At 41.7% G+C, this 21,239-nt stretch overlaps 1 protein-coding gene across 2 annotated transcripts in view; it reads right to left on the minus strand.

Moving 5' to 3' along the window:
* FAM160B1 (family with sequence similarity 160 member B1) overlaps nucleotides 1-20,016 on the minus strand; it is a 32,151-nt gene extending 12,135 nt beyond the window's left edge. Inside the window, exons 1-13 of one of the 2 annotated variants that reach the window (XM_033149573.1) lie at nucleotides 19,758-20,016; nucleotides 12,822-12,900; nucleotides 11,042-11,211; nucleotides 10,021-10,125; nucleotides 9,708-9,830; nucleotides 8,803-8,841; nucleotides 6,486-6,773; nucleotides 5,416-5,612; nucleotides 5,046-5,160; nucleotides 4,857-4,933; nucleotides 4,558-4,750; nucleotides 3,091-3,260; nucleotides 1,473-1,616 (exon numbers count right to left, since the gene is read on the minus strand). In XM_033149573.1, the coding sequence (XP_033005464.1) occupies nucleotides 1,473-1,616; nucleotides 3,091-3,260; nucleotides 4,558-4,750; nucleotides 4,857-4,933; nucleotides 5,046-5,160; nucleotides 5,416-5,612; nucleotides 6,486-6,773; nucleotides 8,803-8,841; nucleotides 9,708-9,830; nucleotides 10,021-10,125; nucleotides 11,042-11,211; nucleotides 12,822-12,900; nucleotides 19,758-19,802 (1,745 nt within the window). In that variant the 5' untranslated portion in view covers nucleotides 19,803-20,016. The remainder of the gene's footprint in view (nucleotides 1-1,472; nucleotides 1,617-3,090; nucleotides 3,261-4,557; nucleotides 4,751-4,856; nucleotides 4,934-5,045; nucleotides 5,161-5,415; nucleotides 5,613-6,485; nucleotides 6,774-8,802; nucleotides 8,842-9,707; nucleotides 9,831-10,020; nucleotides 10,126-11,041; nucleotides 11,212-12,821; nucleotides 12,901-19,757) is intronic. The other variant, XM_033149574.1, reaches the window with a different exon arrangement.
* Nucleotides 20,017-21,239: the final 1,223 nt, after the last annotated feature.

Raw genomic sequence — 21,239 nt, forward strand, 5'->3', positions numbered from 1 at the left:
ATCCTGCCTTAATATCTAATTTAGGTCTCCTATCTGAAAATTATGTGTAACTTAATTAATAGCTGTTCCAATATTTGCCAAGTCTAATGAATACTGCGTCTGAGTAAACAGAACAGGAATTTACCTGTCTGGAGAAGAGCAGGTCTCGATCAGGGATGGGGGTGGGGAGAGAAGCAGCAACTCTCTTAGTCTAACTTGCTTTTAGCTTTGCACATAATACAATAGTGTGATCTTGCAACAAAGCGTTTTTTGCAACAAAATGTATGTACTGTATGTACAAAACACAAAAGAACCCTGAGATGATTTTCCTCACTGGACACTGTAGGAAAGGAACATCACCTAATGGCATTTCTCTTCTCTTGAGTGTTTCTCTCCAAGCTCTTCAGTTTGTAGTTTCTCATGCACTACTGAGATATTTTCTTTGGCACACAAAGCAAGCCATCTCACAGATAGTTTTATAAAATTTCACGATGCAGTTGATGACAACTCAACAGTTATTTCTTCATTAAGCTAAGATACTGAGACTGAAGAACTATTTTTGAATGTATGAAATAAGGTTAGGAGCACAAGGTCAAATATTTCAGGTGGAACAGAATCGTAACTTTCCATTTAGCCTGTTCATTTGCACTTGCTCTACCTTCACAAACTTTCCTCACTTCCTCACCCCCCCCCCCATTCTCTCTCTTCCTCTTTCATACACCACAATAGTGGCAGTGTCTCACCACAATAGTGGCAGTGTCTCTCTCATACAAAACAAAATAAAAAATAAAAAAATCCTTCCAGTAGCACCTTAAGAGACCAACTAAGTTTGTTCTTGGTATGAGCTTTCGTGTGCATGCAGACTTCTTCAGATACCATACAAGACGCTGGTCTCAATCTTCATCAGAGAAGGATGGTGATCACTCATCCTCTCACCGTTATACATTCCTGTTTGAACTCCTGGGAAACTAAAATGCTATATATCAACTAACATAGTACAGTACGATCTCACCTTACACACATTTAACTTCTGTGATTTCAAGCCAACCAGTTAAAAGCCTGGAAGGCAGAGAGCTTAAAAGCTCTATTTGCTTCATGGTTTTCTGGGAATGGAAAGAGCTTTTAAGCTCTCCACCTTGCTTACTGGGCTCTGGGATTCTCTTGTGAAACTTGGACAGCCCCACAAGATTTCATAAGAGCATCCCAGAGCACAGTAAACAAGTCAGAGAGTCGGCTCGGTGTACTGTTCCAGAAAGGTAAAGATGCTCACGTGGGGATGGCTCTAAGGGGGTAGTTCAAATTTTTCCACATACATGCTATCCCTGGAATGTAAGTCCCATGCCAGATGGGATCGAAGTGTATAGTGAGGTCATTCCATCAACCTTACAACTCTGCTTGCTAAATGGGTGGTGTCACAGCATAACCAGTACAAGGATGAATTAATAGTAAAATTATACTGTAGTTATTACAAAAAATTATTAGGTTCAGCTTACCTATTTACAATTTTATGAACTTCCGTCTTCCCATCATTTTTTGGATGATCTGGGCTGACAGGTGGAGAAGCAGTGAGCCACTCTTGGTTTGACAACATGGTATCAGGAGAAATATCCGTAAATAACGGATCTTCTTCTAGATCTCTGTGAATTTGCAGCAAAAAAAGAGGGAGAGAAACATTTTTTGTTTTACTCTCTAAAAAGCACTGAAATTTAGTCACTTTCTGAATTTACTGAATCTATGTCTAGGATCCAAAGAGCTGCGTTAGGCTTGCATGCATCAAGTAGGATTTTTGCCTTGTTTCCCTTTCAACTGCAGGACCCCTTCCCTCAATCTAATGTCAAATCACAAACTGTATTTAAAGCATGTCTCAAAAAATAACTAGCAATATGGCTTAAGGACTGCTTTTTAAGAAACTGAAACCCAAAGCCCCATGGGCATGCAGAACTAGTTTCACACTTCCTTGGATCGTGCCTTAGTTCTTTTATTTTAAACAACTTTTATTTACTGGAATGATGGTGTGACTTGGAACTAGATAACACTAACATGAACTAGTGTTCACTGAGAATGCATAGATGAATGAAACAAGGAAATATATATTCTAATTTTATGAAAGGGGCTCATGAATTTTTGATCTATCGTTGAATGCATCAGCCAAGGCAGCATTCAAGTTCTGGGTGTTCTAAAGCCACATAAGTGAATCAACAAATGCTTTGAATCTTACCCAAATCTCAAGACTAAACAAAGACAAATGGGCTTACATATCCTTAAGCAAGACATCAAACTGAACAGTCAAAAAGGGAGGATAGCCTAATTTGTGTTTAAGTCTTGTCTAAAGCTCTGGAGAGCCACTGTCATTTTCAGTGTAAATAATAGACAGCTAGATGGACTTGATACACTCTTGTGTTGAACACAGAAAAAACAAAAATGAGTCAGGCAAAAACGAAGGAATTACTCCATAGACCCCTTAAGCCAGGGGTCCCCAAACTAAGGCCCGGGGGCCTGATGCGGCCCAATCACCTTCTAAATGCGGCCTGCGGACGGTCCGGGAATCAGCATGTTTTTACATGAGTAGAATGTGTCCTTTTATTTAAAATGCATCTCTGGGTTATTTGTGGGGCATAGGAATTCGTTCACATTTTTTTTTTCTAAATATAGTCCGGCCCCCCACAAAGTCTGAGGGACAGTGGACCGGCCCCCTGCTGAAAAAGTTTGCTGACCCCTGCCTTAAGCCAACTACCACAAGAGTAGAGGTACATAGCCATCTGAGTTAAACTCCACTTGTTTACTCAGAAGCAGGTCCCAATGTATTCAATAGGGCTTACACTCTAGAAAGTGTATTTAGGATTGCAACTTGAGATGCATGGATGGGTGAGAAGTGAAACAGCAGCAGACTGTTAACATGCTGGGTTATGTAACAGTTCTATACACAGTATAAAGCCTAACACCGTAACTTTATATCTAGATTCAACATTATGTCAGTATACTAAAATACACACACCCTCTGGCCTAAAATGTAATCTTTGCTTTGATAACAACAGCTGAAAGGCATTTCAGCTACTGCAGGACTCCCCAATGACACAGAGGAAGAAAAGGGGGGCACAGAAAAGAACATACACAGCTCCTGCTATTTGGCCATTCTCCACCACATCTTTATCTTCTTGACAGGCTGGTTTATATTCTGTATAGTTCCTCTCCTCTAAATTTCTAAGAACCAAGTTATAAAGAATGTGCTCATCAGGTTTTTGCAAAAGGTGCTCAAACATTCTGAGTGTCATTATGCTGATCTGCAATATATAAAAAAGACATAAAAACAGGTTCCCACAAAGCAGATTCTGAGAATGTTATTATAGTGTTGCATCTATTAAAAAGTATTCCATTTCTTTAATGTATATTAAATGTTTTCCCACACACATACCTTCTCAGTGCTATAAACATCTAGTAACCAATAGAGCAACAGACAAAAGAATCAACCCAAACTACGTGTATGGCCGTTACCTACAGTATTGCAATCAACACTTGGAAAAGAGGCTCTGGTTTGTCAGAGAGCTATTACCTATGGTTTGGGGCAGACAGAGGTTTCACATGAGGAGACGTACTTTTTATTATTCAAATAGATGTACTAATGAAATACTCTGAAGTCCTACACCCATGAAGGTTTCACTGCAAAGCACACAGTTTAAATAAAGCCCCTGCCCCGATAACCTATTATTGCTATAGTACTTGACAATACATTCCTCCTCACAGCAACAGCATAAGATAATGACAGACTGATTTGTTGTAAGGACTTATGGTTTTGGAGTTCATTCAACTTTGTAATGTCATCACTCTAGTTATGGAGACCAGGACCAAAGCATGTCCACACTGTGGAAGCAGAAAGGAAATGATAGTTACAGCAAACCTGTAACTATCCTTTCCTTGCCTGCCTCTAATCTTTCAACCAGTACAGGCCTCTGGTTGGTCTGCTTGCTCCTAGATGCAGCTTTCTGGAATTGCTGGCAGGCTGTCCATCCCTTTCCCAGAGGGCACATTTTTAAAGTCTCAACCTTGGCAGATGAGACAGGGACCATAATGAACTGTAGTGGCTCACCCAGGTACCAGAATGGGAGAAGTACCTGGCCTCACAGGGTCCTGAGCCATTCCCACTCCCAGTGCATTAGCCTCGAGAGCACATGTTGTCACCTGGACTCTCCCCCGTCCAATTACAAAGCTCCCCTTTCTTCCCAAGAGTTCATGGTTGAAGTAAGACTCTGAATTCAGGGCTTTCAGATTTTTCAGCACTATTTAGTGGACTACACCTTCTCAAAATGCATTTTCCAGTTCACTGGGAATAGAAAAACCTAGAGGAAGCAGCAGTGGAAGATGTACCCTGAAGTAGCACCCAATAGGTTTCAACACATTTTGTTTATTGATATCAGATCTCTGAAAATGAGCTACTCAATCAAACAGCTTCAAAAAGCTCAATCAAACGTTGTCTAACACTTGAAAGATCCACTCATTAGTAAGTTGTTTACAAATGCAATGACATCGGTCATAGCATGTTGGCAGTCACCCCTGTACTTATGCAGTATTATAATATCTTACCTCATCTGAAATGTGATCACAGTGTTCAATTAGGCGATGTCGCAATGGGTGCCTGTTGATGTCTGTTAGTTTTTCTGGCTCCCTTTGCTCCCCAAGGATAAAACGGACCATTTCGTGTACTAAAGCATCTGAAGTGACTTGGCGAACCATACGATGCAACAGGGCCGTTGACGTGAGAATCCCCATCTCTGAACTGAGCACAAGAAGGATTTTTAAAGGAAGTGACATAGGTTCCTCCTTTATGTACATATAAAAAATAGGGTAGACCTCTCTCTTTTTCCAATAAATGCCTTACTCACGTTTGCATTAGCTGGGGTTCCATTACGCCAACAAAAAAACGTTCTCGCACCGAGCTTGCCATGGCAACAGCTGTTGTCTGAAATAAGAGGGCACAGTGATGCTCCCTTTCCAATTTAGGAAAAATAATAATATATTCTAAACTTGTTTTGGATTGTACATAGAAAAGGGTTAAAGTAGGCATCTCAAACCTTGTGAGCTTCCTTAATGAGTTGATCACAGTAATCAAACCAGGATAGAAATGAAATCAGGGCTCTTTTTCCTGGAAAAGCAGATGCATCTTCTTTATGGCTGTAGGAATCCAAGCTGAAGTACAAGAAGGGGTGAGAAAAGCATATATATGCTCAGTATTTATTGGTTTTCATCATAGAATAACTAGAAGTTCCATGACTAACCTAAGCATTTAGATATTGCTTGTAGTTTGGTGCTTTGAAGTTTTTACTTCTTTGGAGAGTCACTTCAAGCACAAGTTGTGCTATAAATGTATTTTTTAGAAATGCTTTATTTAACATACACAAGGCATAAAATGTAGCTCAAGGGCCGTCGAGACAATATTCTTACCCCCAGTTAACTCCTTCCACTGTTTCAATATCTAAAGGATCCATCGACTGAGGGAGGGCTTTGTAGAGAGAGGCCAACCTGTCCGTCAACAGTTCACACAAGCATGTACTCTCTGCTAAGCATTTGGCAGCGGCTGGCTCGGGCAAACTCACTAGGAGCATGAGACCTTCACAAGCTTTCACAGCTATCCGGCCATCCTGTCACATAAGAGAAGACAGAATACAGTAAGTTTCAAGTTCAAATAGGGCAGGAAGAACATTAGGGTTCACGTGGCTATTATTACAGATATACAGTAATATACCCTAATGAACTGAAAAAGTTGTTTTATCGCTGTAGTTTCCTTATCTCCATTAAGGCCCTTTTGAAAACAATAGGTTTGCTTTATTTCAGTAGACACTATTTAGAACAAGACTAAGCAACTTTTGGCATAACCATGACAAAGTTATTAACAGCCTGTGAGCTACAGTTAAATAAATCTGCAAGCATTATAACAGTAAGGAGGGAAAGTGACAACAGTTCAGCGACCCAATGAACCAATCCCCAAATAAACCATACTAACAAACATCAGTTTCTGTAGAAGATCAGCTCACATAAAAATGACTACAGGACATACAAAAGGTATACTAAATAAAAATAAAAGCTCACCTCACAATTTTGGTGATACTAATGTTTTTCTGAACATTTGAAGCCTGCAATACAAGGTTCTGTCCTCATCTTACCAGGTTGGGATGCTTATCAGGGCGGTGGGGGAGGGAGCATTATATTTTACAACTGGCAGGGAAGTATTTTCCCCAAACCAGATTATTTCACACAAAGCAACATTTATTATGTATGTGCTACAAGAGTAGAAAAACATACCGACCACATTTACCATAATGGTATTCTAAGTATATTCACTGAATTAAAAATGTGTGTTTGGGAAAGCTGATGGTGTTTTTAGAGGCCTTCAGTGCCTCTCCCAACTGATAATTCCTTCCATTCTTTCTGATAAAAAGCCTTCAGTCCCCCCCCCCCCCCCCGCATCTCTATATGCCCACTTGAAATCAAAAACAATTCTGCCAGTCACTCACCGGACTTTTGGTGAGATTGAGTAGAGAATCCACCAAATTATAGTCCCCATGTGGACGGGCAGCCAAAGCCTCAGGGGGCAAAGGGACGTTTAATTCATCTAGACTTGTGGACAGGTCATCTGCCTGCTGAGGAAGGTCATTTGCTCTCTCTGCTTGATCTGCTTCACTTGATGTCTCTCCAGGCTGAACAGACTGTCCTGTATCTGTCACCACGGAATCTTGGCCTTTTAGCATGTCTGCTGTAATTAAGCTTGCTGTGCCTTTTGAAGCCAGCCCCTTTAGCTTGCTCTGAAGAGGGTTACATCCAGAAAGAGAATTACAAAGATAAAAATGGTGCCTGCACTGAAGCTGAAACACAGCAAAATACAAGGCTTCCAAATAAAGCAGGCACAAACACGAGGGTTAAACAAAGCAAACTAAAAACAAAACGGAAAAAGAAAGAGATAGCTGGAGCGCTGTCTCATCAAAGAAACTGATTAGAGCAGCTCAACTTCTTAATCACTAAAATATGTACAGGTATATGTGAAGATTGTCCCCCAAGACTCTCGGGGTTTGAAAACAGAATTTGAATTTTGAGAAGTCATTTACCTCACCCAGCACTGGGAAGCTGCAAAATCTTAATGGTCACTGTAGATCTCATATAGATGCTGAAGTTCTGCATTTAAACTGGCTTTTGATAAAGTATAAGTAACTGGCAACCCTATAAACTTCATTATATATATTGGGCTGAATTTCATCGGCCATTATCTTTTGATTTATTACATTCTATCTTTGAATTATTTTTTCCTTGCAAAAAATGACTATTTATCCACCATGGCTTACTTCTTCTGTTTCTTGGTTTCTAGATAAAATACATCTCATTCATAATACTATAATACTATAACCATTGGCAGATGACATGTTGGCAGATGACATATTACTCTTAATGGTCAAGAGTTGGACAAGCACATGACTACTTTAACAAGCATACTGCACAAATCCTACATACCAGGCTTTACAGAAATTATAAAAAGGAACCTCAGTCAACCCACTAGCTGGAACCATTATTTAACATTTGCCTTTCACACCAACTTCTGTATTAGTCAGTTCAATTAAGTGTGCAAAAAATGGCCTTTCCTTATTCTATCAAGCCACTGAAGTAAGTGGATGCCATTTGATTTGTTCAATCTTCAGTACGAATGTCACATTTACTATATACAGGCAACCTTTTGACACAAATGCATTTAATGGAAAATGTGAATTTTCAGGTCAAGACCCCAATCCACCTTATCTCTGTGGTTCTGGAAACAGTTTCAGATTCCAATCTAACCATGCTTCTGAACTGCATATGTCTAAGAAAAACAAAAGATGTTCTAAGAATCAGCAGTTATTCTCAGGAAATCTGCACCTGCCATCTTAACAAGATCTTGACACCATTTCCCGGGGATCCATGTTCCTCACTTCACATTCTTATTGAAATGGAAGAATTGTACCCCTGCCTACAAATCAGTTTCAGATGTTTAGAAAGACCTTCAGAGCATACGGATTCAAAGTATCAGTCTTTATAAGAGATGGGGGGAAGTATGAGCACACAGTTAATTATCCCTGAAGATGAAGAAAATGCATATCCTACAGTACCTTTTATAAGCTATAGAATGGCAATCCTTTATTAAAATAAAAGTGTATAACCATCTATTATGTACATAACTATCCCTGCGCCTTAAGAAATATTTTACTGTCAGTCTTCACTTTTATTCCTGAAAAGTGGTGGAAGAACATGCAACATGCCATGCATCACAGAAAACAATCTTACAGCTCTTGAATATAATTTATTTTATAATGTAATATAATATACTTGAATGATTCCCAATATAAAGATGGGGGGGCAGAGGAGGAGGTGTGACAACTAATTCTGCATAGAGAAGACCTGCAGCCTCTACACCTTCTCTGCTAACCAGCCTAGTTTCCACATGGATTAAATTTAGTTCCTACCTGACAAGGCTATGTAAAAGTAGTGTTATCTATGAGGCGTTGCATACAGCCAGCATGATGCTTAAATTATGCTATTGTTTGTATGCTAGTTCCTACATATGCAGCGTTAGCACACCGGTGAAGCATGTGCCAGAGCTGTGGATTTCTAGGGTGCTAACATGGTATCATGCAGCTCCAGAGACCCAATTTAAACATGATACTTAATTCACATAACCCTACAGGTCACATTTTCTCTCCATTTTACAGGGTTAGTGAATTTCAAATAAAAGAGCTTTTGCATCTAGCTCAGCAAAAACAGACAAAATCCACTGGTCTGTCCATGCAGTTCTGAAGCCCACCTGCTCACCTGCCTCCTGGAAGTATGTAGGACAGGGTCTTGTATCACCTAATAGGAAAGTGTAATGAAATAAGCTCCATATTTTCAGAGTCAAGATCACCACCATCAAGGGACTTCACTCCCAGACCACTGGGGATAGCAAGAACAAGCAACAGTTTGCCAAATTTAACAGGAAGGGGCTGGACACCTCTCTATGTGGAAGAGGGGAAAATACAGAAAGCACCTTCTCTGATTAAGAAAAGAATGCCAGATAAATAAAATCTTCCAGAGATAGTAACAACAACAAAAAGCAAACCTCCACTAGAGAATGCTAACTGATACAATAAGAAGCATAAAGAAATATTATTGGCATAGGGATAATTACTTAGTTCATTAGATTAATAACAATAAGGAGAGGGGAGGAGAATAAATATAAATATAAAAATGCAGTATTGTTGCGTAGGTTTTATGCTTCTGTAATATCACCACAGAAACACAGAATTTGGTTTCTGGCACAAGTCATAGAATTGTAGTTTTGGAAGGGATCAACTAAGTCCATCCTCCTGCAATGCAGGAATCTCAACTAAAGCATCCATGACAGGTGGTCATCCAACCTCTGCTTAAAAATTTCCAAGGAAGGTGGGTCCATTACTTCTCATGGAAGTCTGCTGAATAGCTCTTACTGACAGAAAGTTCTTCCCCATAACTTCAACTCACTTTTGAAAAGCAGTTTCTAGCCCCAGCAATCGCAAAAGAACTTGGAAACATACAAGCAACATATGGGGAAGGCTCAGGAGCCAGTAGGAGGTTAGAAGTAGCTTCCAGGGATCAAAAGGCTTTATTCCCTGACCCTCTGATCCTGACAGATACCTAGCTCTGTTCCCTTTATGGTGGGAGGAAAAAAAAACCGTTAACAAGCAATGTGATCTACCTACCTCAAGGAAGAAGTTGACCAAGTATGGATCTTGTTTCAGCTTTGCACACACTGTACAGAGGAACTGGATTTCTTCATTTTCTGTGGGTGTTGCCAGAACTTCCCCACAAAGTCTGATTAATTTCTGTTCAAGAGAACATTATTATTAATAGTACTACTACTAAAGAAAATAAAATCCCAATAAAAATGCCCACATCAGGATACATTGTTGAATTTTGCTTTCTAAGATCTTAAAGCAACAAAACTGAAATATTACACCCAATATTCTGGGAGACATCATTAAAACATGTTCCTTTAAAAAGAGAGTTTAGTACCTGCACAGGTCTGTGTACATTTATGTGTGGGAGAAGAGGCTGTTGTATTCTTCCCAGCAGCTTTGTATAAAAGGATAAAACCTGCTGTTTCATGCCTGGAGGACACTAGAAAAAGAGACACAATACACATGAAATATACATAATGTGGAAACTAGCAAACAAAATCAACAAGGTGTCTAGAAACATTAGTAACAAACACATTAAATGCATCCAATATATCATCCATTTTACAATACAGAGATTTGGTACAATACTTAGACCAATTATATTTTTATTTTATTTATTTTATTTCTATACCGCTCTATACTTGAAGGTCTTAAGAAGGTCTGACCTTTATAGTGCACATTATGCAGTTAATTTAGCATTTCAAAATAGCATGCACTAAGATCCTATTCACTTGTTTTATATATGTAGCAAACATTTGCAGTTGTTTAGTTTGTGTTACACTTATTGTTCATACAATATACTGCAAGCAGCTTTAGGTTTTGTTGGAAACCAGTACACAAATAAACACAAATATATAAAAGTGTCCATTCTTTTATGTCTAGCAGTAGTCTCTCACACCCAAATGGGTGGGGTGGGGTGTGGTCTGAATTCTCTCTCTCTCTCTCTCTCTCTCTCTCTCTCTCTGTGTGTGTGTGTGTGTGTGTCAGGATGGAGAACCTTAAAAAGATTATGTGTGCATGCTTTCCACGGCAGTTTCAACCCTTGGCGTTGTTTTTTTTAAGTGAAGAGGGATACAATGTATTTGGAAAATGTTCAGCTACTACTGTACTCAATCAAAATAGCTTTCACGCTGCCCAACTGCCAGGATCTTTCCATGACCCCATGTCCTTCCGCCCTCTACATTCAACAGCAACATTTCTTCACCAAATGTAATACAACACTATTTCATTCTCAAAGGTACTGCAAAAATATGACAAGTCAAAATTTCGATTACTGAAACAGTACACACAAACTAAGAACGCATGATTATATCCAGTCACAGGATCTGAGCTTTCTGCAATGGAGATATACTTACATCAGCCTTGCCCAAGGTGTACAAAGTCTCTAAGATCTTGTGATGCAGTAGATATTCCATACAAGGTCCTGTTTCACCAGACTCCCTCTCATTTTCTTCCTGAACTAAAATATCCAACATCTGCTCCAGGTGAGAGGGAATGTTGGTATCAGTCACAGGAGCTTTGTCATCTAGAGAAAGAGGTTCCATTAAAATAAAGTCTCCAGTCTCAGTTGTTGTTACTACTATTACTACTACTGTTTATTAAATTGCTACACTGCCCTTCATCTGAGGATCACAGGGCATTTACAATATAAAAACACAAAAATACATACCATAACAACAAACGAAAACAATAACAACCCCCCAGTTTAAAAGGCCATAGATTGTTTAATTAGCCAAATGTGTAGAAGAAGAGCAATATTTTTGCCCGGCACCTAAAGATATGTAAAGAAGACACCAGGCAAGCTTCTCTGGGGAGAGCATTCCACAAGTGGGGAGCCACCACATAAAAGTTAAATACCTTACAATGAAGATCATACACTCAAACACATTTTCATTTGACTTTTCCTATTCTGGCTGATGGGAGTTTGCACAACTCTGCCCCTTGTTGAATGAATGCAAAGAGGATTTGTGTGGCTGTGTGGGCTACACCAGCTCTCCCCCCCCCCCCCGCAATATGATGGAGCTCTATGTGCATACATTAGTATGTATGTAGAGCTATTCTGTATAAAGGGGAATCTGGCCCAATCACATGGAGGTCCTCTTCACCAACAATACCCTCCCAGTAGCAGCATGGCTTCTGCTTACCAAAATGGGTGAGGTCAGGGTTATGGATACACCAGCAGAGACAATCAGGCATTCCTTATCAGTGCATGCACACAGCCTGACCTTATTGCTTCCTTAACCTGCTTGGTAAGTGGTAGCGATGCTGTGATGGGAGGTTAATGTTGTGCCTCCGCAGCACTATCACTCCTGTTCTATACCCAAACTGATGTACACACACAGAGTCCCTTCTCATGGGGGGTGGGGAGGCAGCTATGGCACATTGTCAGAGAGTGGGTTGGCCGTGTTGCCAGCCCACATGGCCCCACCCACATTCTTCCAATTTATGGCTGTGGGTTGTGTGAATTCCCTTGACTTCTCATGTAATAGAAGAAAGAGAAAAATCACAAACATATTTGTTACTTCAGCTAAGCTTTGAATGTGTGGAGTTGTCTTTCTTATTAAAAGTTAACGGGGATGACCCTGCCTGAATTGAGTTCCTACTTGGTATTTTATAGAACTATGCAGGACTATAACTTTACAAAAAGGACAGAAACAATGTAACACTTGACAAAAAATGCTTGAGGATAATCTGAAGCTCCATACAGTATAGACTTCCTATGTGTTATTTGGGAGAGGAAGTTTTAATGTTGTGAAGAAACTTAACTGGTCTCTACTGCATTTATCAGCAAACTGGTGTGTGAAGTAATTTTATATAATGAATCTGGAAACAATTTTTACTACTATGTGGCAAGAGTATAAATAATCCAGTAGCAAGTTTTCTATTCCCTTTTATGCAACTGTCTACAAACAAAGACTACAAACTGTCATTACAAAGCAAACAGGAATGAATTGCAACATCTAAAGACTTTGAATATCTGTGATGACAGCACTGAATACGTTTTGAAAGTTATTGTGGTCCCACCAGCTATTTCCCTGCTTAATTTTATTATTTCCCAGATCATTACTTTTAAGTAATAAACAGTACTCCCATCTGCATAATTGTGTGCTGAAGTTGCAAATAAATGCCTCTTACCTGATGTCTCTATGTAGTAATGAGTAATTGCCTTCCAGTGGAAAACAAAGTCTTCTTGCAAAGGAAGGGATGGTGCAAGCTGCAGGAAAGAAATAAAAAGCAGACAAAGGACATTTCCTAAATGTTAGTCTTTAGGAAAAAATAATTGCAAATATAATAATTTCAAACAGAGGCGGGGGGATCATTTTCTCTTCTGGGAGGTAGCAGGAGTGGAGAACCTCAGGCTAGAGGCTGAATGTGGCCCTCAGGACTCTTCCTAGGCCTTGCCCCTTTCTCGTGCCACACCATTCACTGGCCCCGCTCTGTGATAATGCCTGGATGGTGGATGGAGTTTGTGTATAGAAACCTCTTGCTTTTGTGTTGCAAGTGTGCCAATGTCATGTCCCACTACTGACATGAAACTCCCAAAAGGTTCCCCAGTTCTGCATTCTTGCCTTACTGGTTGTTGTTGTTCAATCGTTCAGTCGTGTCCAACTCTTTGTGACCCCATGGACCAGAGCATGCCAAGCACACCTATCTTTCACTGCCTCCTGCAGTTTGGCCAAACTCATGCTAGTCACTTCGAGAACACTGTCCAACCATCTCATCCTCTGTCATCCCCTTCTCCTTGTGCCCTCCATCTTTCCCAACATCAGAGTCTTTTCTAGGGAGTCTTCTCTTCTCATGAGGTAGCCAAAGTACTGGAGCCTCAACTTCAGGATCTGTCCTTCCAGTGGGCCATTGGCATAATCAAACAAGCTCTTTCTTTGTGTTCTTATCTTTTTACATTCTTCTTGTTAATGTTAATGATAATGTGATACCATAATAAAGATTTAAAATCTCAAATTACCCTTTATTGGCAAAGGTGCTTATTTGGGGCTCTGTACCAGTAAGGCCTGTTGTCAAACTCCATGGACAAAGACAACAGGCCTTACTGGTTGTTGTTGTTGTTGTTCAGTCGTTCAGTCGTGTCCGACTCTTCGTGACCCCATGGACCAGAGTACGCCAGGCACGCCTATCCTTCACTGCCTCTCGCAGTTTGGCCAAACTCATGTTAGTAGCTTCAAGAACACTGTCCAACCATCTCATCCTCTGTCGTCCCCTTCTCCTTGTGCCCTCCATCTTTCCCAACATCAGGGTCTTTTCTAGGGATTCTTCTCTTCTCATGAGGTGGCCAAAGTACTGGAGCCTCAACTTCAGGATCTGTCCTTCTAGTGAGTACTCAGGGCTGATTTCTTTGAGAATGGATAGGTTTGATCTTCTTGCAGTCCACGGGACTCTCAAGAGTCTCCTCCAGCACCATAATTCAAAAGCATCAATTCTACGGCGATCAGCCTTCTTTATGGTCCAGCTCTCACTTCCGTACATTACTACTGGGAAAACCATAGCTTTAACTATACGGACCTTTGTCGGCAAGGTGATGTCTTTGCTTTTTAAGATGCTGTCTAGGTTTGTCATTGCTTTTCTCCCAAGAAGCAGGCGTCTTCTGATTTCGTGACTGCTGTCACCATCTGCAGTGATCATGGAACCCAAGAAAGTGAAATCTCTCACTGCCTCCATTTCTTCCCCTTCTATTTGCCAGGAGGTGATGGGACCAGTGGCCATGATCTTAGTTTTTTTGATGTTGAGCTTCAGACCATATTTTGCGCTCTCTTCTTTCACCCTCATTAAAAGGTTCTTCAATTCTTCCTCACTTTCTGCCATCAAGGTAGTATCATCAGCATATCTGAGGTTGTTGATATTTTTTCCGGCAATCTTAATTCCAGTTGGGGATTCATCCAGTCCAGCCCAGGACTGGACTGGATGGACTGGCCTTACTGGTACACAGCCCCAAATAAGCACCTTTGCCAATAAAGGGTAATTTGAGATTTTAAATCTTTATTATGGTATCACATTATCATTATCATTAACAATAAGAAGAATGTAAAAAGATAAGAACACAAAGAAAGAGCCTGTTTGATCATGCCAATGGCCCATCTAGTCCACAGAACTGTTCTTGCAGTGGCCAACCAGATGCCTGGCTACAGTGTACAGTGGACAATGTCTGGTGTGATAGCTCACCAGCTTTGTAAACTGCTTTGGGTTGCTGGATTTTTTTACATTCATGTGGTCTATAAATTTTATGAAATGAATAATTAAACTGGCAGCTGACTCCTTGGGAAATTGGCCTTCCTTCTTTCCTGAGAGGGAGTACATACTCATAGTAATGCTACTGGAAAAATGGGGGAAAACTAACTAGCTTTTACTAGTTTTCTCTTATTTTTGAATAGTACAAATAATAGCACACATATTTCTGGTCACATAATTCTACAATATTTTTGAAACAAAAATAATGGCAGCAGGATTTAACTTCTGATCTTGTAGCAGACTGGCTGCCATTTTTAATAAACTTGACATATGCCTAATTTGATGTTCTGTGTCAATTTTTGGCTGGCAGTTCTGAAAATGGAGAAGTGGCAACACTCCTAGAAGTGACTTACAAAAAGAATTGAATTATGGAAAGAATAAGCTGTTGGATATTATATTGATATGCATATACATATTCAAAATGACAAAGGGGAAGCATTGGTATTGCAGTATTATTTAAAAGGAAGTCCAAACAAGTTATCATGGTAACTTTAAGCTAGTGAAAGTCAGACATTTCTGAAATCTGTAAAAAATTCTTAATCTTGATCCTAAACACACTTCCATAGAACTGGAGATTATAGCTTTCGATGGGATGTACTTTCAATTACTGTAAGCGGATTGGAGATCGGAGGGTAATATTCAACTATGTCACGCACAAAGGAGACCCACTGAAATTAACAGATTTCATAAATAAGTCAATTTATGTACATCAAATCAAGCCACTGATACCCTATACCCACTGAGTTAAATGCATGATCCCCCCCCCCGCCAACATTTGAATCTTTGAAACTAACACAAACAGACAGAACTGTGACTACTTTCAGCACTCATCAGCTTCAGAATTAAGAAGACAACATGCAGTGCACCTGGCCAAATGTGCCTTTAAACAAATTCAATTTCTTGGAACACAACATCCAATATAGATTATTTCTAATCAACACTATACCAAAAGCTCTTCTGCGGACCTGGTGAGAAAATTTCAACAATGAACACCAACAAAAACATACAAAATTCAACATGATATTATATTTCATTGACTTCAGCACTGTTTAAAAGGCCAGGACCAAATTGCAGGCTTTGGCCTGCTTTGTAAAAAGGTAAAGGGACGCCTGACCTTTACGTCCAGTCGCGGACGACTCTGGGGTTGCGGCGCTCATCTCGCTTTACTGGCCGAGGGAGCCAGCGTACAGCTTCCGGGTCATGTGGCCAGCATGACTAAGCCGCTTCAGCTTCTGGGTCATGTGGCCAGCATGACTAAGCCGCTTCTGGCGAAGCAGAGCAGTGCACAGAAATGCCGTTTACCTTCCTGCCAGAGCAGTACCTATTTATCTACTTACACTTTGACGTGCTTTCGAACTGCCAGGTTGGCAGGAGCAGGTACCAAGCAACGGGAGCTCACCCCGTTGCGGGGATTCGAACTGCCGACCTTCCAATCGGCAAGCCCTAGGCTCTGTGGTTTAGACCACAGCACCACCTGCGTCCCTTGGCCTGCTTTGTACACACCACCAAATTTATTTATTTTTTCACTTATTTAGCAGTGAGGCACTGCTGGGACCTGACTTGACTTCTTAGAAGACTGCTGATAAAACTACACAATGTTATCAGACTCAAAACTGCAAATCTTTCACAAACCCTATCATCCCCCTAGTACAGTAAACCAGTAGCTTGCGCGCATTTAACTTGTGTGCATTCAGCTTTACACACATGGCATAAAATAGTTTTTTTTAATTAAAAAAAGGGAATGGAAAGGGGGCAGGGTTCCGGGAAAATGAATTTGCCAATCCTAACCGCCACTGAACCCAATTGGCTTTGATTGTACGCAATGTTGGCTTTAGGTGCAATCCCCGGAACATACCGGTAATCCTTGCATAAATTAAAGGCCTACTATATGACATTCAGGCTCATTTTTTAGGTATACATGTATCCAACCAAAACAATGAGTTGTATGCAAGAGACCCACTAAAACTAACAGAATTAACTCCACTGATCTCATGGGTCGATGTTGAGTATGTCTTAGTTGGATAAAAGTTTAAAAACTCCTACAGTGAAGTTTTGGGGCTTTACTAATATTTTACCTTGCACTATCTAGAATTCTATCAGAAATCAGTAGTATAAAAATTACAAAAAAAGGTTGTGGCCTCACTAGTGAAATCCGTGGAGTATATAATCCATCATTTCAAACATTTAATTAATTTGACTAAAATAGTTTTTTTCAGGCCAATAACCAATTCTACATTCATAAGGTAACTGCAGCCAATTCCAGGTACCTGAGACGTGCACCAGCATAATATGCATGTTTGACATATTTACTTCAAAAAAAAAAGATGTACTTGCACTATATTTTCAGAAGGAGACAATTGGAAATCTGCATTAGGACAATAGAGATCTGATGCTGAGAGATTACATGGTTGGAGGTGATACAAACTAGGTTTTTTTATTTTTATTGAATAAAATTCTTCAATAATAAACATGTGGTTGGCATATACACATGGTTGGTATAACAAACTGAGTGGAATGTTAAAATTTGTCAAGGAGGAAAAAAGCACTGGAGGCATCATTTTCAATTCGTCTCATAATGCTAACACAAGGAATCATTAAAGAAAATTAAAGGGCAATGCACCTGCTCAAAGGCAAGTCCTACCTTGCACAAACGTATAATCAACCTTTGGAATGTTTTTGCCACAGGTCATAGAATCAGCTGGAATAACCTAGTTACTTGATGGAAGGTAGAATAGTAATTATACTGAACTTTTACCCTAAGAGTGGAATTGTGTTGGCATACAAAGTATCTTAAGAGGACTATTCCATTACTTAGGTGAGGGGTGGTTACCCCATTAAACCTTGGTCAAACCTCTGGTTGGTGCATGCTAATGGTGGGTGTAGCCACCCACCCTGTCGCCCTCCACAGCTGATCTGTGCAGATCAGCTGAGGAAGGGCATTATTGCCTTTTCTATATACATCAAATGATCAATCGGATGAACAGGGATTTGCATTCCCATTAAGGCACTGTAGTGCGCAGAGACATTTAAACCTATCTACCCATGCCAGTACACATCCCAGCAGCATGTAAACTTTTTTTTTTTATCCACTGCCAAAATTGATCAAGTCCAGGGTGGGGGCATCAGGGCTGCAGGCAGGCAGTTTAGCTGCCCCAATTTAAGCCAAATGACACAGAATATAGTTTTTAATACTGCATGCTAGAAGGCTTAGATAGGCCTCTCACTGCCCAGCTGGCACAACTGCCATAATGCCTCACGGACAGTTGAAAAAATGTCTACTCAACCCTGAAGAATCAAATATTAGGGATGCTAGGTGCCCCCCAATTTGCAGTGATAACTGGTTTTGATGAGCGATAAACACAGAGGTACTTTTGTTTATTACTTCAGATACTCTAGAATGCAATCAATATCTCTCCCACTGGATATTTTAGGAAACTGGGGGAAATTTCTCAAACACATTTATAAAGCTGCATGAGTGAACACAGGGAATATTTGACTGTTTGGAGCCTGTTTGCCAGTCCACTGTGGGAGCAGAAGGAGGGAGCAGCTGTGAAGGAAATTTTAATGCAAAAGCCCCAGTGAAACTATGCCTACGGGGATAGAAGGTTACGGGGCCATATTTTACATGTGCCTATAAAATGGAAGGGAAGGACATTATCACTCCCTCTATTTCTGATGTTCAGGCTAGAGTGTCAGTGTTTATGTAGCAAAAACAGCACTACCTCTGCACAAAATGAAAACATCTGCAAACTCAACTGGCATATAGATTTGCAGGAGTACAAAAAATCTGGAGAAAATAACCAAAAGGGGGGAAAAAACCCAAACCTAAAACACAACTACACATGAATGAAGGTTGTATTTAACTCACCAGGTATGTTGTCACAAAAAATCTACTGGCAACAAAAAAAATCTACTGGAAATATGCAGCTTCAAAGCTCTCGCTTATGTATCAAGCTGTCAGCCTGCCCAACTGGCACTTTCAAAAACGCCCCCTGATCCAGGCAAGGAAGCCTTCCCACTCCAACAGCCTTGGGATGTAGGTTAATTTTTTTCCTGCCTTAATTTTATGTTGTTTACTTTGCATTACATCATATTATTTATTTACATCAGAGTTGCACCATGGGAAGGGAACAGAGGAGATACCCTTGCCTCTTCTCCTGGAGCTTCCCATTCCAGCTGGTCAGCAGAAGAGATTGAAGGAGCTGACTTACTTCCTCCTCCCTACCAAACAGTTTTCCTTTTGTGTCCATATTGTACTAAATTGGAGGCCAGGGACTGTTATGTATTTATGCAACCTATCTGGTAGTCTTTTTTATGTCTTAAGAGCAGGGTGATAAAAATAGTTAAATAATTAAGGACTATTGTACTAAAGTTTCAGTGTATTTTATTACACCTTGTGTGCGTATGTATTTGTAGTTGGCCACCTTGAGCACCCTTTGTTGGAAACATGGCATACAAACTTAACTAGCAAATAAACGAAGAACTTGAAGGCTCCTGGCTTTTGTTGCGGCCCCCGACTTCTGATCGCCCAGAGGCTTCGACTGAGCCAGAAACAGGGCAGAGCCACGTAACCCGCCCAACCCGGAGACTGGAAGGAAAAGAGTAAACCACTCGGGTCTCGCCAAGCTCCCGTCCCCTCGTCCTAAGGCAGAAATAAAACTATCCGGCGTCGGAGGGAGGGAGGAAAGGACGGCATGGCAGTTAAAGGGACGAAGCCGGCAGCAGAGCAAAGCGAGGGGGATCGTGAGCAGGCCCCCCAAAAGCGCGTTCCCCATCTTAGGCCCAACAGGATCCCCGGGCTCGCGTGGCGGGCGCCGCCGGTGGCCTTACCGCCTCCACGGCGTGCTGCAGGATGGAGGTGAACTTGGAGAACATCCTGTCCCTGGACTGGAGCAGCCTCTGCCGGGAGGATCGCGAGAGCTCCTCGATCCGCCGCCGCCGCCGCTCCAGGGTGAGGACTGCATGCGGGGGGCCTGGCCGCGGCGATCGGGTCGGCTACCGAAGCGAAGCGGGGCGGCTGCTTCTCTCCGCTTCTCTTCCCGCTCCCTCGCCTCAGGAGACACCGTGGCGCGGACGGAGAACAACACCCAACGAGCGCCTGCCTCTGCTGCCGCCGCTGCTACTCCCTCTCCTGCCGCCGCTGCTGCTCGGCCTACAGGGGCCGCTGCCTGAGGAGCTGCCTGCGCGTGTCCTTCGGTCTGGCAGTCAGTCAGGCCTCTGCCGTCGTGTCGGGGGAGGTAGGGGGCGGGGCGGGAAGCATCCGGCCCCGGGGAAGGAAAAAACAACGGAGAGCGGCCCGAAGGGATAGAGCACTGGAGAGGGAGGCGGGCTGAGGAGAAGGGAAGCAAGAAAGAGGAGGACAAGATTACGAAACCCGCTCTTTGGCCTTTGCCGGGGCCAATCGAAATGTCTCGAAATAGTGAGCAAGTTTTCGAGTTCCTCGTGACGCCGCCTGTCAGACGGGCAGAACGGGAGGACGAGGCGCAGGATCAGGTTTCCTCAGGGTCGTGCCCGTGACACTTTGCTGCCTGCCAGCTCTGCCATGTAAGCCTGCTAAGGCCCAGCCACGAAGCAAAGAGCCAGGACCGGCCCTGCAAGTCGGCCTGCACAAATTAAGCTAACCTCTGCCCTCCAGTGTAGTGGAGGAGGCTGCCTCACCATCACCAGTACAGTACAATGAAGTAAGAGTCAGCCGCCAGTTTGGCCGGCTTCTGTATGTGCAACAGGAACCTCCTCAGTGACAGTGTTATTATGTTGGCTATGCAATAAATTTCATTTATTTAGAGTACTACTAGCTGACTTTATAGCCCCAAGAGAATCTCAACAATTATCACAAGAAGCACAGCGAGGGATTATGGAAACCACAGTTCAGCAAGGTCTGGAGTCCTGCAGGTTAGCTATCCCTGTTATAAAGAGTTGTAACCACTTGCATTGAACCCTGGTACTGGCATCAGAAATAGGTATGGTATTCTTATGATGCCAGGATTATTCAAGTGTCATTTCCTGCCCTTTTTCTTTGCCTTCTCTGATGTTGCCCTTTAGCCTTCACCTATGAGGGGCTGGGGCTGAGCAGTTGGAATTCAGTCAGCACATGATGGAGGCAAACCTTCCTTTGCTAGATGGTGATGACTGTAGTTGTCACTTTAGAGCAGTGTTTTTCAACCACTGTTCCGCGGCACACTAGTGTGCCGCGAGATGTTGCCTGGTGTGCCGTGGGAAAAATTATTTTATATATAGTCAATATAGGCACAGAGGACCGGCGTTGCCACCGCCACCGCCGCCGCTTCTCCCTCAGGAAAGCTCTTTCTTTCG

Source organism: Lacerta agilis, chromosome 5 (assembly GCF_009819535.1).
Source record: "Lacerta agilis isolate rLacAgi1 chromosome 5, rLacAgi1.pri, whole genome shotgun sequence".
NCBI classification, from domain to species: domain Eukaryota; kingdom Metazoa; phylum Chordata; class Lepidosauria; order Squamata; family Lacertidae; genus Lacerta; species Lacerta agilis.